Here is a 17,189-nt window from a genome sequence, read left to right on the forward strand (position 1 = left end):
AACCGTGTTGTGGAATCCCAGACTGCACCATGGACTACACTACAACTCCCAGCATGCATGTAGCGTCTGGAATACAAAGCAGGAAGTCACTTAGGTCACTCCCAGGGTAGGTTATAATCCTTTTCGCTTGCCCGGTGGGAATCACTGGCCACAGAGCCACACGCCAACCAGGTTTCTCAGGGAGAGCGTGTGTCCACTAAGCAGGCTACGTTGTTAGCATGTGGGTTGGTGCACAGTGGGTGCTAACGGCTCCAGAGTATGAACTCCATATGCCACGCGTGCCTGTTTGTGACAGACTGCTCTTTAGGCTGCATTGATTTTGGTTCCTTGCTTGTGTGTGTGTGTGTGTGTGTGTGTGTGTGCGAATGTTTGTTTGTTTGTGTGAACTGTGTTTGTGTGAAACTGTTTGTTTGTTTGTGTGAAACTGTGTTTGTGTGAAACTGTTTGTTTGTGTGAACTGTGTTTGTGTGAAACTCTGTGCTATTTCAAGACACACACACACACACACACACCGCAGGTATTTGTCAGTCCAGTGTTTGAGTGCAGGAAGTTTCAAACTCTCATACTCCCCCGCCGACTCTCTCCCCTCGCCGACTTCCAAACTAGGAAGGGCGGCTAACAGGGAGCCACTGCCCGTCACTGGAAATGACACATCAATGACGTACTCACGCATGACAGTGTCTGCGTTTTCGGGGCCTGTCAGATGTACCCATCTGTCTCTCTCTTTCCCTCACTCTCGCTATCTCTCTTTCCCGCTCTCTCTCTCTCTTTCCCTCACTCGCTATCTCTCTTTCTCACCCTCACCCTCTCCCTCTTTGCTCCAATGCTTCAGTGGTTCCACTCGCTGGTGAGGGTAATGGGACCAGCGTGGGACTATTTTCCATATTCTTTTTTTTCTCACATATACGCATAAGTGATGGGTAGAGACTGAATTTCTGCAGGGATTTATGGATTTTCGTAACCCTATGAAGGGATTTTGAGACTTGTAGTTTTAACATAATGGCTTTAGTTACACTGTGACTTGGCTGTTCCCATTGAAATGCATGTTCAAATCTATAACACATAGTCTAGTTTAAAAGAGTTTGGTAGGGAAGACATAGCAATCGTAAAATCTCTATACAGTAATGTCTCAGTAAAAGCACTTTTCAATCCGAATTACTGAGTATTGGCCGCCGAGGGACGCTGTTGGACCCGCGGAACTGCTGTGAAACGTCGCTGACCATGGTGCTGAAAGAGCCAAGTCGAAAATCCTTTCCATGTAATTCCTTTATGACATTTAATTTGAAAAAGAAAAGAAATGATGGACACTGTTTTATTTATACACATTGGAATCCAATTCAATAACTTAGAAACCGATTTAATATTTACGTAACTACATTATCCATTACCTTTGGGGGCAGCTACTGAAGGCAATATTGCATCGTGAGAGCTAAATTAGCTTTGAATCAAATTGATATGGATGTCCCTCGGGGTATAATGGCTTTAGAGAAATCCATAGGTGGCGCTATAACGGAAGTTCTCGTGGTGGCCTAACGAACAAACGCACTGCAACATCTCAACCCTCCCGCCAGACACCAAAGCCCTCGTGGGGAGAAGGAGGTACGGAGCCACACATGGACAGCGGAGGACAAACAGCTTTCTCACCTCACTTTGCTGCCTCCGTCAGTGAGAGAAGACGTCTGATTCCATTCCGAGCGGTCTACATTTTTGAGGAGATAAGTTTGAACCACTCTCCATTATTTCAATTCGGATCATTTTCGTGGGGAAATCCGGTTCGAACACATGACCAACGGACTGTGTCCACACAGACTACATCGACTTGAACCGAGATTGTTGAGTTTCCACTCTCAAGTGAAATCTCAATCTACGATCGCATGCATAGCCTTCAATTTTCCGCAATTTCACCTATTGTATTTTCGCGTCGAAGGTAAATAAATCACAACCCAAAAAATCCATGGATTTTATTTAACATATGACTTGTTTTCTTACTCTGGAGACGTGGACCGTTGAAGCTGTTTACAACGCTGCTGAAATGCAACTGTTTCAGCACCACCTCGTCAAGTTCCAGGTTACGGGGTTAACGATGTCGGGAGCGGACAGTTTGGATGCTCGTTTTGGAAAATGATTGCTGGGAACACCGACGGTACAATAATGGTTAGAAGATGCCTTGTGACGTTCAAGCCGTTCAGGTGAGAAGCAACAAACCGAAACTGCATATCATTTAGAGTATCGACGCTACCTCATTACATTACATTGACCTGCTAACGTAGTAAACGAACGTGCTTTTAATTATACATTCGGTAAATACTTGTTGTACAGTTCGATATGGCGTAGGAGTTGTGGAGAGCATATTCTGTGAATACTGTAAGCTTCAAAGGCTCTGTGCAATTTACGATCATATGTAAAGTACACTGCCTACCTGAAACGTTATGCTGCTGGAAGGCTGCGTAACCTGCACAATTACCCTCTCAAAAAGTTACTTTGTCAGACAAGCCTATCATATTTCTTCTTTGAGCCAGACACCCCAACGCCTCTAATGTTGATTTGCACATACATCTAGGGGTTTTCTGACGCACACGTACGGGCCTGTGGCTGCCCGTGCGTGTGCCCGTGAACGCTGTTGTGTTTATTACACTGTGGTTTGACGTTCGCCAGATGTTTTCACAAACGAAGCAGTGCAATTTAAATCGGGATGAATGATTACCTTGCATGTCCACAGCTGGATCCGTACGGATGCCCCGCTGAGGGATCCCATGACAACTAAAAGTGAGGCCGATTATCAATCAAGCGAGCCTTGGTCGAGTAAGATGCTTAGCGCTTGGCTTGCCTTCCTCCACAAGTCCCACAGCAGTTCCATCCATTACGTCAGTAGTTAACATGCAAACAGATGTGAATAGAGACAAGGCTGCTAGGAGATTATACTGTGTTTTTTTACCTTGAAAATTAGGTTATCACTAAAACCGTGCAGCTTGTTTGTTACCATGTGTGTGTGTACCTCCTTAACATAAGCCCATTCCCGGGTATTTCCTGCTATGCTTAAAAGGAGTGTGTATAATAACCCATTAAATATATCTGTGAACCCCCCCCCCCCCCCCCCCATAGCAAACCCAATATTTTCCGTTAATCATCAACTAACTTAACCAACCGAGGTAGCAGATATTTGGTAATCCTCAAAAGCCTTACATTATCTTCAGCAAGGGCAATGGAACATGCGGGAACGATAACCTAATCCCACACAACGGAGGGCTGACCCGGACTCTCTGAACCAAAAAGTTGTGGAATCCTTGGAGAACCTGCATTTGCACACGGCTTCTAACTCCATTCACTTTCAATCTACCTGGGGGTGAGATCTGATTAGTGGGAACGTGTGCGAAAGCCAATTAGGAGATAGCGAATCTCGCCTTCTTATCCAATTAGAAGACCAAAGCGTTTACTTTAAGCCTTTTAATTAGCGATGCGTCAGGCTGGCCCTGTCTAATCCTCCCCTATCACCCACAGAAGAGCTTTGAAAAACAGCCTAACGATAAGGAGGAAGTGATCGCCCAGACGGGGGCCGCCTGTACACACACACACGCGCGGCATGCAAACGCACACACACAGGCAAGCAATCACTGTCAATCCGCTACACCCTTAACCTCTCTTTCTCTCTCTGTCTCTCTCTCTGTCTCTGTCTCTCTAGCTCTCTCTTTATCTCTCTCACACTGTCTGGCATGCTCAGTCACAACCCCAAGCCGCAGGTCAAAGAGGAGTGTTGATAAAGATGGATCAGGCAGGCAAAGTGCAGAGGTCCGAGACTCTCGGCCCCCTCCCGCCTGGTGTGATTTGCATCCCTCCATTCCACCCTCTCTCTCTCTCTCTCTCTCTCTCTCTCTCGCTCTCTCTCTCTCTCTCTCTGTCTCTCTCTCTCTCTCTCTCCCTCTCCCAGCCTGACGCTGTAGGCCTGCAAACGGAGACTCTCCTCATCCACATAGCTCCCCTAATCCCAGTGAGACGGCTGGACTCAAATCCCTCTTAGATCAGTAGCCCAATAGAACTGGACTCGAGTCAATCTTTTAACCACGGGTTATGCCAGCAATGACTCGGGTCAATGAAACCTCAATTTGGTTTAAAGGTAAATAATCCCAGGCGTCCGTTCGTAATCCCAGACGAGGCCTCACAACAAAGCCTCCTCCCGCTCCCCAGATTTTAATCTGTCCGAATAGCACCGCGCTCCATCGACAGTGATGGAATTATCCCCCGACACGTCGCGCAATATGCCGGAACAGATGGGTAGCGATAATTCAATATCGGAGAATGTTCCAGTCCACAGGAATAAAGAGAGATGGCAGGATGAGTATCTGCCTGCTGTTAGGAGTGGACGTGTGAGATATCGTTATGGTTTGAGTCACTGGCCCTCCATTCTCCCTGAGCGAGGAAGCCCTGGTGCTTCTTAATGGTGGAACTGGGGACCCCAAGAGTTCAGCAATATTTCCCAGACCAAGCCCAAGATCCCATATCCTTAATACAGGCTGATTTCAAAGGCCAAGAGGACCAGTGTAGGAAGGACGCATTCCTCGGCGTCTTAAATCAAGTGACGCACGACTGAAACCAGGACTGGGGTTTCATCCCAATTTTAAATGACATGAAAAGGTTTCAGTGCAGGATCTTAAAACCCATTTTAGCCTAATATGGACTTCAAAAAACGAATGCGTTTGTACCACGGTCCAACAGAGACCTGCCCCCGACTGCCAATCCTTGTCCAGGTATTTGAGTAAAGCTGAAACAGCAATAATGACACATCCAATGACTAAGGACTTTAATTGTCTCTCAGTGCAGAAATGAAGTCACCTTGGAAGGCTGCCAAACCACTTCTGCTCTATAATTCTGAAATCGTTCATGGTCCACACCTTCGATACCTTGTAGGCATCCACAGATGATGGGCTGCTATCAAGAGAAACCTTTGTTAAATCTATGTACATTTTTAAGTCGGCGTGTGTGCGTTTGACTGACATATTTGTGGAGTTTGATCTCACGCCATTCCGAGGTGTTGGTTGAGGACTTGAAGTTGTTTACTCTACGTATGGATGGGTAATCCGGACATGTCATCGCTGGCACAGAATCCGGCATTCTAGAAAACCCCACTCTTTGTTTCTCTTCCCTGAGTAAACCAATGAATAATTCACTCGTGCTTTTTCTCGGTTATTGTGAGGCCTTGCGTCTCACAGCTGCTTGCGCAGACACTAACGCAGAAGGTGCTGGCTTGGCAGGGGATGCTATCGGGCTCCACATATAAGCTATACACAAGCTACACACATAAACTACACACATAAGCCACACACACTTATGGTTGGAGACCCAGGGAATAGAAAGCGAACTGCGCTGTCTGTTTAAATATGCAAACTGTGAAGTTGAGAAGTCTGTATGGTGGAGCCCATACGGACACCATGCAGGACTTAGGGGTGTCCAGGGGGCAACGTCATGGCTGTGTTGCACTCCAGATTAGATCCATGGTATACTGGGTTCAATTTTTTGAACCCAGTATACCTTGTATACCTACCTTCTCTTTTCCTCTCCTCTCCCTCCTCCTCTCCCCTGTTCTCTTCCCTTCTCCTTTCTCCTCTCCTTTCCTGTCCTCCCCCCTCCTCCTCTCCCCTGTTCTCTTCCCTTCTCCTTTCTCCTCTCCTTTTCCTGTCCTCCCCCCTCCTCCTCTCCCCTGTTCTCTTCCCTTCTCCTTTCTCCTCTCCTTTTCCTGTCCTCCCCCCCCTCTCCTGTTCCCTTCCCTTCTCCACCCCCCGCCCCCCCCTCTCCTTGCAGTCAAGCACAGGCAGAGTCGATTGCGCTCTATTTTCTTCCCCTCTTCTCTCACTCGCCCCTTAACCCTTTACCCGCCGCACCACTTCTCCTCCTCTCCCTACCCACCTCAGCTAAAAGAACTCATTTGCCCATGAGCGCCGTGCACTCCCGTGTGTGCACCTGACAAGCTACATTAATTTAAGCCATGCGCTGCCGGGGCCAATAGGACAAGCAGCTTGTCTCTAATTGGACGAGCCTGGTTGGAGTGGAATGCGAGCCAGGTAACCAGCAGCGGCCACCCCTCCAGGGGCCCCGGGCGGGGACGGGACCCCGCACGGCCCCAGACACGGAGAGGCGGGCTGGGGGGCGTTGGGGGTAAGGGGGAGGGGGTGTCCAGGCCTGTGAGTGACAAGCATGTTCTCTAGCATGTTCTCCTTTAGAGCCCTAGCGTGCTCTCCGGCGCTGTGCTGTGTTTCCTCCTGCCGTGCAATATCTTGACTGTTTTTCTTCTTCTCTCCTCCTCCTCCGCCCCCCCCCCCCCCTCCTTCCTTGCCTCTCTCCATCTTCCTCCCTCCGTCCTTCTCTTTCGTTATTTTCTGATCCCGTTCATGTTTCGGGGTGGGGATTCCACCCTGTACTCTCTGTCGGCCCCTCCTTCCTCTCACTGTCGTCCTTCCTCCCCCCTCCTTCCTCCCCCCTCCTTCTTTCTCCTTCTCCTCCGTTCCAGGATATTCGTGGTTGGCATTGGCTTCTTCAGCCTGTGTTTTCTAATGACCTCCCTAGGGGGTCAGTTCTCAGCCAAGAGACTGGGAGACTCCCCATTCACCATCCGGACAGAAGGTACGAATACACTGTCTGTGTGTGTGTGTGTGTGTGTGGTCTGTCCAAGCATATCTGTGTATGCTCGTTTGTGGACGAGCGTATGTGTGTGCATGTCTTCCCTAGCAGGTTTTGCATGATAAAAGGGATCTCATGTTGTATCCAGACCTCATAAGCCGCAGCATCGTACCTCAAACCATTTTTCATTCACAACGCTCCCAATAAAGCTGCGCTGTGCTTTCATAAATGCAGTAACAGTTGCAGCCAACACTTCAGGGAATACCCTGACAAGCCCATATAGCCGGGAGGCTTTCTGTTCATGAGTGTGCGATGCTACCCCCCCCCCCCCCCCACACACACACACACACACCCACCCACACACACACTGTATAAATGAGCGGTAGTCTGCATTCCTACGGCAACCCCATCTCCCGGTAACCCCATGTCTCGCTCCCATCGGGATCAATCTCCACACCCGGCTCTCAGACTCGATCAACACTTCCTGGGTGCCGAGGAAGAAATTGCGCTGAGTTGTAGGTCTCATAACAGAGTGATGTGGTCTCTGAAGCCTGCCTCCAGCTGCCCAATATCTCGCTGGAGAAATGTCATTATCACATCGGGCGACCAGAGATTGTCACGTGACCTTATCCCAGGGCTTGCCGGCCAATGGCGGGGTGGCGGAGGGTGGCGCCTAATCCTTCTGGCTCGGCAAGGTGTGAAGTGTGAAGTCAGAGGTCCTCGCGGCTTCACAGCTGTCTCTCATGCTGCCCGAGTCAAAATAAGAAGCTTGGCTTCTTACAGAGGAGGATGAGCAGTTTCTAACAGGAGATAATCCTGGGGTTGGGAGAGAGATTGGGGAGGTCAGTGTGTGTTGGTTGAGTGTGTGTGTGTGTGTGTCTCGGTGTGTACGCATGATTCATTAATCACTCTTGCCCTGATGTCTGGGTAGACATCTGGAACTAGCTCATTAAGATCTGCTCACTGTCCAACCTCGCAGGGCTGTACGTACGTGTGGGTGTGTGCGCATGTGCACAGATGTATGTGCATGTGTCACGGCGTTTGCATCACGCAACTGCAGCAGTCACGGGTGTAGGTGTGCTCGTGCGTGTGTGTGCGAGTGCGTGTGTTAAATTAGCATAAAAGTGTCTGTTTAATGGAGCGATTGCTGAAATGTGGGACAAGACTGGGACCAGGGAGATGAAGAGGACCTTCCATCTGCTCAGCTCCAAATCAGCTGTGAAAACAAGTGGCCCTTTTATTAATTATCTGTGCACCACCTGCAGTGCCCTGGCACTCGCGCGCGCGTGCACTTTCTCCCTCTCTTACAAACACTGAGCCAGACTCTCACAGTCACACACACGCACAGTCACATTTTCATTTACTCTCTTTTTTCACTTTCATACCATACGCCCCCCCGCCCCCCAACACACACACAGAAAAACACGCACACACTCAAACACCAACACTGCTTAATCCCTTGTCATTTTGTGATTCTGGAATCAATAGGAAAAGTATGTACTTACTGTCGGATGCTGCATTGTGGGAAATAATTACAGCAGAGAAACTTCCTTGCTTCTGAATACGGCTTGTCAGTCACCTTGAAGCCCACACAGGAGCAGTTAGGGAGATAACAATAGGTTCCTATCTGATATGTTGACACCCACAGCTGGAAGAAAAAATAAATCTCAAACTAAACAAACAAAAGCCTTTTTTCCCCCTCATCATGCACGCAAAACCGAAATTGGCTACAATGAGTCGTCAAAATAGCAAGGCTTCGTTCACAGAAATCTGCATGCCTCACACCAGCAGTTTTATTTACTTTACGGTATATAACATTGTCACCGCACTGCCGGCGCTGTCTGTCGTCATAGCGAACGTCTGGGTACTCGTGGCATTGTGCTCGTCTACCGTTGTCACCGCACTGCCTCTCCTGGATTGTCTGGCTCCGCCGAGGGGGCCGGGATCCCGGCGCTGTTTCTAAATCTCCTCACCGCCCCTCTCATACGCCTACGTCTGTACGAGATGTAGAGGGGGAACAGGGTGAACGAGAGGGTCGAGCGGGGGAGGAAGGTAGAGGGAGGCCGAGGGGAAGAGATAAGGGATGTTTCAAGAAAGAAAGAAAGAAAGAAAGAAAGGTAAAAAGAAGAGCGGGGAGAAAATGAGAGGGTTGGGGGAGATGAAGGGGGGGGGGGGGGGGGAAGAGGAGGGAGGTGGGGGGGGGGGGGGGAGAATTTTCCTCTCTCGCCGCCGAATCGAGATGTGACAGCCCAGGTGACGAGGAAAAAAGTGGAGGTTGCGGCGAAGAGAAACCCCCCCCCCCCCAAAAAAACGGGTTCTTTTCGTTTTAAATCGGAGGACGCCGCGCCGCCGTTCCAGCGCCGCCCGAGACGTCGCCATCAAAGCGTCTCCCCGAAGAGCCCGTTTATCCGGTGCCCCGCAGTTTGTACTTACCACAAGGGCTCTGGTGACACTTCTCCGCGTGCCCGTAACCGCTGCGCTCGTTGCTCTATTTGTTCTAGCTCTGAGCTCCCTCAGTGTGCACTGGTGATGCATCTCCCAGTGGAGGAGGGGGAAGGGGGGGCGGAAGGAACGTAATGACTCCCTATGCGACTGCTGTATGGATAAAACGACCCTATCAGAGGCCTGGGAGACACGAGCCGCTTCACTAAACGTTCTGTGGAGAAGCAGGAACAACGGGCCTGTTATGGGTTCAGTGCGATGTTCGCCCCCAGCGAGGACGTCATTGGCAACGGATGAAACACACAGTCCGTTATCACCGACTGTCGTTCTGGGTCGCCCACTAAGAGGAGGCTTGCCCCTCGAGGATCCCCCCACCCCCCCCCCCACACACACACACACACACCGCCACCACCACCTTCCCTCCAAACCCATTCATGACGAGATAGCGCTCTCCACTCCGTCACAGACTCCCAACATATCGAAATAACGCGGCACGTCATTGCGTAACCCCCCCCCCCCCCCCCATCTCCCCCCCCCCGCGCCTCTGGCGGCAGGTGCTGGGTCGTACCCAGCCACCGTACGTCGAGTTGCGCTCCTCGGCGGGCCGTGCCGTAGCCTGGGGGGCTCCTCTGGGTAGCGGAGCGTGCCGGGAGTGGGAGCGTGCGTGCGTGCCGGCTCGGCGGCGGCAGCAGGTGAACGGAAACCTCCTTTGGATTGCGAGTTACGGGGCGGATCTCTCCGGAGCAGCAGATAGCCTGGGGGACCCTCTGTTGTCGGGTTCAATTTGAACCGAGGATGCGTCTCTATCAAGGCACCGCCGATCGAGACGTTCCCGTCTCCTACGAGACATTTACATAATGTATTGAGTTCTGAGAGGCTTCTGAAAGGGAGACTTAAATGTATGTAGAAGGGAGATGGAAGGTATGTGATGCAACGTGACACTGGGTAAATATTCATAGTGTGTCTGCGTTGCACTAATTCACTCACTGTCGGGCTTTCTAATTCACCGTCTGTCTTCAATATGGATGTCTTCGGTCTCCTTGCATTAGTGACTCGTGCCAGTTCTGGGCTATTGAGAGTGATGTGTCTCGTAGGACGAGCTGCTCTTTACCAAACACCTCCCTTGTCCTCCCTGTTTTCCGGCTGGCGAACGCCACACCATCATCTGTGCTTCTGCAGCCGTGGCCCATTCACAACCCCCGCACATATTCATGAGAGAACTATCTCACCTCAAAACACAATTGTCCACGGTCTAGCTCCCCTTGAGTGAGAAGGAAACCCCGCCCCTCCCAGCCCTTTCTATCCCGGCTGAGCGGCCACAATGTTGTTGCTTCCTGCCACCCAGTACTGTGTGTATGCGTCCCGGACTCGTGACTGGGGCAACGCAATACCGTCTCAATTACCTCGTCAGCACCGGGCTTTGTCCAGGAGTCGCAAGCTCATCGCTTCTCAGCTAAGCTGCTTATTTCTCCCGAGTCGTGATATCGTTGTACTCGCGTTATTATTTTTGTACCCACTTTTTTTTTACCGACTCTAGACGTCTGTAACTTGACAGCGGTAGGTAAAAAAAAAAAAAATCTATCCTTCATTTGTAAAGACGTTTGGAATTTGTCATTTATTTTTTCTCCGCCTTCCTCACTGGCACTGGCTGATAGCACTAGCAGAGCTTAGCAAACGCAACTCCGGATTGCTTCTTTGCCCTCCCTCCTTCTCCCCTCTCCTATGCTTCTCCTCATCCTCCCCTTCCTCCCTCTCGCTCCCTATTGCCCCTCAGAGATGAATACATTTATCAAGTGCCTGAAGTGAGAGCGAATAATTGTACCGCTACAGCTACTAGCCTGGCTCATGTGTTTCTCTCTCTCTTTCTTTTCCCATTCCCTACCCCTCTTTAACCGTAAGCGCTTCTGAATGCGTTTCACAAGGGGCCCTCATCGCCCGAAGCCTCAACCCACCTCCGTCAGAAACCGGCGGTAATGATCGCCGCCAGGTAGATGAATCCATTAGTTGGACGCCCCGAAACAATGTCAGAGGCTTTGAACCTCCCCCACCCCCCCCCCCCTCTCTCAAACCCGACAGAGACCCTCCAAACGAAGGCTTGGTTCCAGGGTGAAATGTCTCCCGCTCGGCTAGCAAGCGAGTCGGAAGCAACCCCCTCTCATTTAGCCTCTTTCGGCGCCGCCCCACTGTGGCTCCGAGCCTTAATAACCAATTAAAAGGAACGGGAGGACGCTAAAGCGAGTGTGTGTTAGCGTCAGGTGCTGTGTACTGTGGAGCCGGCGTGGAGCTTCCTCGCCGCCTCCTCCGAGCTCGGCTCATGGAGGAACACTTCGCACGCTGCGGTGCTATTTCAGGAGCCGCTGTAAGGAAGACAGGAAATGACAAGTCTCTCCCTGAGGGCAGCACCGGGGGAGAGAGAGAGAGAACGAAAATGAGGAAAAGAAAAAGGAGAGAGTGAGAAGAGAGAGAGAGAGAGGGGGGGGAGGGAGATGGTGGGAGGTAGGGAAAGAGAGGGAGGGGGCGGGATAGAGGCGAGAGGGAGAGAGGAGGTGAGAGAGAAAGAGAAGAGAGGGATGGAGAGAGAGAGAGAAAGAGAAGAGAGAGGATGTGAGCGAAAAAGGAGACAGAAAAAGAGGAGAGGGAGAGAGAAATACAGACAAGAGGGAGAGAGGAGGTGAGAGAGAGAAAGGGAGAAAGGGAGAAAGGGAGAGAGGGAAGGCCAAGAACCAGCGAGCAGCGGGAGGTGATCCCTCCTTGCCTCTACACACACAGACCACAGACTCATCTTTGATTCAGTGCTCCACAGGCACACTGGGGGAATATTCGTCTGACACCACCATCTCTCCCTCTTTCTCTCCCTCTCTGTCTCTCCTTCTTTCGCTCTCAGTCCGTGTCTGTCTTTCTCCATCGCTGTTCATCTTGAACCTTCCTCCCCTTCACCATCCCCTTTCTGACATCGCCACTCAGCTGCTGCAGCTGTCTCTTGCTCACTTCCTCTCTCTCTCGCTTGTTTTTTTTTTCTCACATCACTGACCAAACCAGTGTGCGTGTTTGATTGAAACATCCTAAATTAAAATTTGTAAAGATGCACGCCACGTATGACCCTCAAGCAATAGGGTCGAGATGACTCATCCCTCTCTCTCCGTCTCTCTGTCTCTCTCTCTCTGTCTCTGTCTCTGTCTATGTATATGTCTCTCTGTCTCTGTCTCTGTGTGTCTCTCTCTCTCTCTCTCTCTCTCTGCTTCTGTCTCTCTCTCTCTCTCTCTCTCTGTCTTTCTGCCTCTCTATCTCTCTCTGTCTCTCTTTGACTCTCTCTCTCTCTCTTTGACTCTCTGAGTCAATCTCGATCCCTCTCTCCTCTCTCCTCTTTCTCCCTGTATCTCCATCTCTGTAACCAGTCACCACCCCACTGAATTGGCTCCGAGTCTTTTACGTAAGGCCCCCGGAGCGTGTGCAGTACCGGGCTCAGAGTGACAGGTGAGCCGGGTACGTTAAAGAGGAAACAACAAAAACACACCCTGGAGAGGACGAGAGGAGAGGGCTCCGAGCCCGCTCTCTCTGAGCTGGAGACAGCTTGACTTTTCCCCGAGTGTGATTGTTGAAAGCCTTTTCGTTGAAATGTGTGTGTGACTGTGTGTGTGTGTGTGTGTGTGTGTCTGTCAGCGCTCTGGTCACTGTGTGTGTGTGTGTCTGCGGAGGCACGCTGTCACATCACCTCAGTAGGAAGCAGCTCTCGAAGGTGGAGAGAGGAGGATTGTGCGGAATTGAGGCCTCTACTGTTGGGAGGGGCTGTGAGGGAGGGGAATGCGCGCAGACACACACACACACACAGGCAGACACACGCAGATGCCCATTCATAGAGACACACACACAGACACACACACACACACAGACAGACACACTGACACACACACGGCTCCCTCAGGTGCCTTCTGCAGATGAGTGGGTGAATGGGTGGGGCTCATCAGCAAGCTGGCGATATTAGCTGTCATGTTCTAGCTACTTCCATGGTACGTGCCACGGCGCCGCGTCACGTCGCCACCAGCGTTTACACAACATCGCTGTTGAGCTGTCACAAACAACAATACCTCTCTAGTTATCTGCGCCGGTATTGAAGAAAAAACAAAAACAAATTCTCTTGCAACAGTGAAGTGGCTTCCACACATAATTTACCTCATAGTATCAGGGCTTTAGTGTGGCTCATTCTTAGAGCATTTGGCTACATCCCAAGAGGTCCCAGATTAAAATTTGCTCTGGATAAAATTGTCAACTAAATGAATTAATTATTGGGTTATTATTATATCTGAGCTACTCTCCTGTGATTAAAATATATAGGTTTTTGGAATTGATTCCCATCAAACTTTATGTACCAAGTTTTACTGAGCTGCATACAGGATATGCATTGTTACAGGTCTGAGAGACTTAATAAACGCTTCCCTGCACCTGCCAACAGGCAGTGCTGTACCGAGGCATTTGTTTATTCTCTGAGATCAAATAGCGATGGAATAACAGTATTGCTCATTATGTTTGTGTTTTGTTGTTACTATTTTGACTGTGATTCAAAGCATGCGCTTGGTATCTGGAAAAAAAAACACTCATATTTCAGTTTCCTCAAGCTTTAGTGCATGTTAACAATGCCACACGGACAGACACACACACTCACACCATACACCCATCTCCAGGGCGCAGTGCAATAACAGTGCTTATCTCAAGAGTCCGACAGATCAGCAGTAGACAACTGTAAAGAAATATCTGACAATAGTGTTTTCGCTCATTTGGATTCCTGGAATGGCAGTGGAATCACACATGTACTTCAGGGAGTAATTTCACAGTTTTTTCTAAACTGTTCAACAAAACATAAGCAGGGAAACTTTTCAAATGTGCATTTGAACTTTGTAGGCAACAATACCACAACTACTAGTGCTTTTTACTGGTCAGAAAATCCCCACAAATTCCTGAGGATCAGTCTAGATAGTGAAGCGATGGAGCAGAAAGTCAGCTAAGGTCCCGTCTGCAACAAATGACTGATAAAATGTCAGTCGCCTTGGCACAGTTGGACTTCCTGTTGATGGGCTGCTGGGAGATGGAGTCTCGGAGTCAGATGAATCTCCCGTTTGATTGATTGGTTTCATTCCCTTAATGGAGTCACTGAAATCCGCATCAGTCTCCCTGGTGTTCCGCGGCTGAGGGCAGGAGAGATGAGTGTGTCGCTCGGAACCCCTTAAACACGTGTGTGTGTGTGTGTGTGTGTGTGTGTTGTGTTATCTGCTTCAACCAGCTGGATTTTCTCCACATCTGAGCACATCTCCAGGTGACAGAAAAAAACGAAAAGATGGGAAACAGAAAACACGCACACACGCGTTTACACACACCGCACACACACACACACACACAAACACGCGCTGTATTAAAGCGCGGGAACGATGGCACGTTCCTCTTTGTTGGTGTCGCGAGGTACGATCGAGGGATGACAGGCGTAGAGGAGGGATGATGACAAGGAAGACGAACGTCAGGTTTGCTCATCCGGTGCCCTACGCACACCTCAGCCTCCCAGTCTAGCCACGGCTATTAATATTTCAGCAGGACATTAAACCCAGCAGGGAAGGGAAATGTGTCAATAATTGATTAAACTCCAATATAAGTCCCCACAGATTTGTCTGTGCATGTTTGTGTTTGGAAGTGTTTGAATGTGTGTGTCAGACACACACACACACTTAGCACATGAGCTGGTGTGTGCGTGCGTGCGTGCGTGTGTGGGTGTGTGTATCTGTCTTTAGACCCCAATTTCATCTTGAAACCCAGTGCCTTCTCTTTCGTGAGAACAAAATGATATCTCTCAGTTATCTTCTGTCAACGGCAGCGCAGGGTTGATTTGAGGTCCCTGATACGGAAACTAACAACCCATCAGCGCACCATCACGGGGATGAAAACGCATCATCACCCGGTCGCATCTCAGGTATGGGAGATGTAATGCGATTAGGGTGCGACTGTGGTGGCTCTGCCCCGCGCGGAAACTCATTGGAGCCGACATGGCTGTCAGATTAGACTGGGCGGGAGCCAGATCAGAGCTCCTCAGAGAGAAAGGGAGCAGGAGGAGGGGGGGGGGGGAGATGGAGGGAGAGATAGAGTGAGGGAGATGACGCCAGTGTGTGTAAGAGTGGAATAGAGGTCAACTATGTTTTAGAAAACAAAAACTCCTATTTTCTCCCAGTCCAAGGATTTAGCTATTCTCTACTGATAGTTCGCTATGGTTTTCTTGACCTTTCACAAAGTCCGTACACAAGTTATTCTTGTTGCAATCTCAAAACGTGTCAGTGAGTAATGTACGCAGATAAAACATATCCTCGCTTTACGGTTTTTACAGTGAATCTTTGACAGTCGACATCAGCGCTGCTCACACTGGTGTTGCATTATCTGTGCACTAAAACCCGAGAGTGGATGTTTCGCTGATGACGGAAACATTACTAGGAGTCTTCCAGAAGGATGTTGTTTACCTCAAGACTGGAAGTGGTCTACTGCCACAACTACTTCTGTACTCAGTGAAGCATTGTTCCTTCAGCCAGCATTACAACAACCACTTTACCATTCTGAAAGGGAGGGAGAGGGTTGTGAAGTGTACTAACTATGTGACACAGTAGGATTTTCTGTCTGGTTGGGCACACTCCTCTCAGTACTGTAGCAGGTTGTAAAATTGTTCCTGCAAAACGAACACCATGTACATCCATGTGAACTTGATCCAGTCATTGGTATTCTAAAGACGCCCAAAATATGTTGTCTCCCTAAATCCTCCTTTTTGGCTCACGATGTTTGCCGTTTGAACCCGATGACCAATTGGAACCTGCTCAGCTGGTCACAGTTTCTTCATTTATTATGCAGCAGCTTGGACGGCCATTTTGGCTCCATGCATTATATGACCTCCTTAATCCCCCATGCGGTTCCACGGAACTTGGCGTCCATTTTGGCTCGGCCCGGGCTCGCCGCCTCCCTGCAGCTTCACCAGTCCATCGCTTCATTACCTGTAAATGTGAGTAAATAACAGGATGAATGCGGGTGCCAGGGCAATGAAGTGTGCCATCAAGCAGAATACGTCGCCTTCTGCCAAGGCTTTTAGCTCAGGCCCAGTCCTGACAGATGCTAATATATCTGCTGTGAGGTGAATTATTGCAAAGAACGCACACATACAGAGGGGGAGAGACGGGGGGGGGGGGGGGGGGGCGGAAGAAGACAGAACGGCTATTAAACAGGAACGAGAGCGAAGAGAGAGAGTGTGAGAGAGCGAGTAAGAGGGAGAAAGGAGTGCAGCGAAGAAGAAAGTGGGAGCGAGAGAGAAAGAGGGAGAGAGGCTGGGGAGAGAGATGGATAGATAGATAGGATTGAGTGCCCAGATGTCTGGTTGAGTAGCTGTTCTCCGAACGAGAAAAACATCACCTTTCTCTCCTTTCCTCACTCTTTCTTGCTTTTCCATTGATGGTCTAGTGGTTTTCAGCAAACAAGAACCACAAAATGCTTTCTGTGTACTGTTTCGTAGTGGTCTTTAGAAGGAAAAATGAAAAGAAACAGCCTCTCTCTCTCTCTCTCTCTCTCTTTCTCACTCGCCGCTTTTCCAAGAACTTCTGATTATAGATCAGAGGCATACACACACAAACACAAATACAAAAACACGTACACGAACACACACACAGAAAAGGCCATGTCATATCTACTCTTCATCTACCTCCAAGTGGACTGTGGTTTACTTAGGCTTACGCACACACACGCACACACACACGCACACACCTCACCCAGTTTCAATGTCACACTAACACACACTGACGTCTGGGCCTTGGGAGTGCTCCCCGAAGCTGGGCTCATAACCTGCAGGTCATGAAAAACCAAAGAGACGTAATGAAAGTCAACACTAACCTTAACACACTCCCAGTAACAGAGGCCTGCACTGTTGCTGGGGATCCCAGTGACACAGCCAGAAGGTGCTACAATGTATTCGAGGCAGGTCAGGACAGCATCCAGACATATAGTATGTAGAGAATGTCACATGGCTAAGCAGTTTTAGCATGTTTCTGGGTCAGGACCAAAGCCAGGCTCAGGGTGTGTTAGAAGACCACGAGCTACTCTCCTACTGCAGCCATGGACCTTTAGGGCAG

At 49.7% G+C, this 17,189-nt stretch overlaps 1 protein-coding gene across 1 annotated transcript in view; it reads left to right on the forward strand.

The window, feature by feature from the left end:
* The first annotated feature begins 2,121 nt into the window (after window positions 1-2,121).
* Window positions 2,122-17,189, forward strand: part of LOC136965656 (alpha-1,6-mannosylglycoprotein 6-beta-N-acetylglucosaminyltransferase B-like) — a 78,868-nt gene continuing 63,800 nt past the window's right edge. Inside the window, exons 1-2 of the mRNA XM_067259842.1 lie at window positions 2,122-2,189; window positions 6,500-6,612. Coding sequence (XP_067115943.1) covers window positions 2,122-2,189; window positions 6,500-6,612 — 181 coding nt within the window. The remainder of the gene's footprint in view (window positions 2,190-6,499; window positions 6,613-17,189) is intronic.

This window comes from Osmerus mordax, chromosome 21 (assembly GCF_038355195.1).
Source record: "Osmerus mordax isolate fOsmMor3 chromosome 21, fOsmMor3.pri, whole genome shotgun sequence".
NCBI classification, from domain to species: Eukaryota; Metazoa; Chordata; class Actinopteri; order Osmeriformes; family Osmeridae; genus Osmerus; species Osmerus mordax.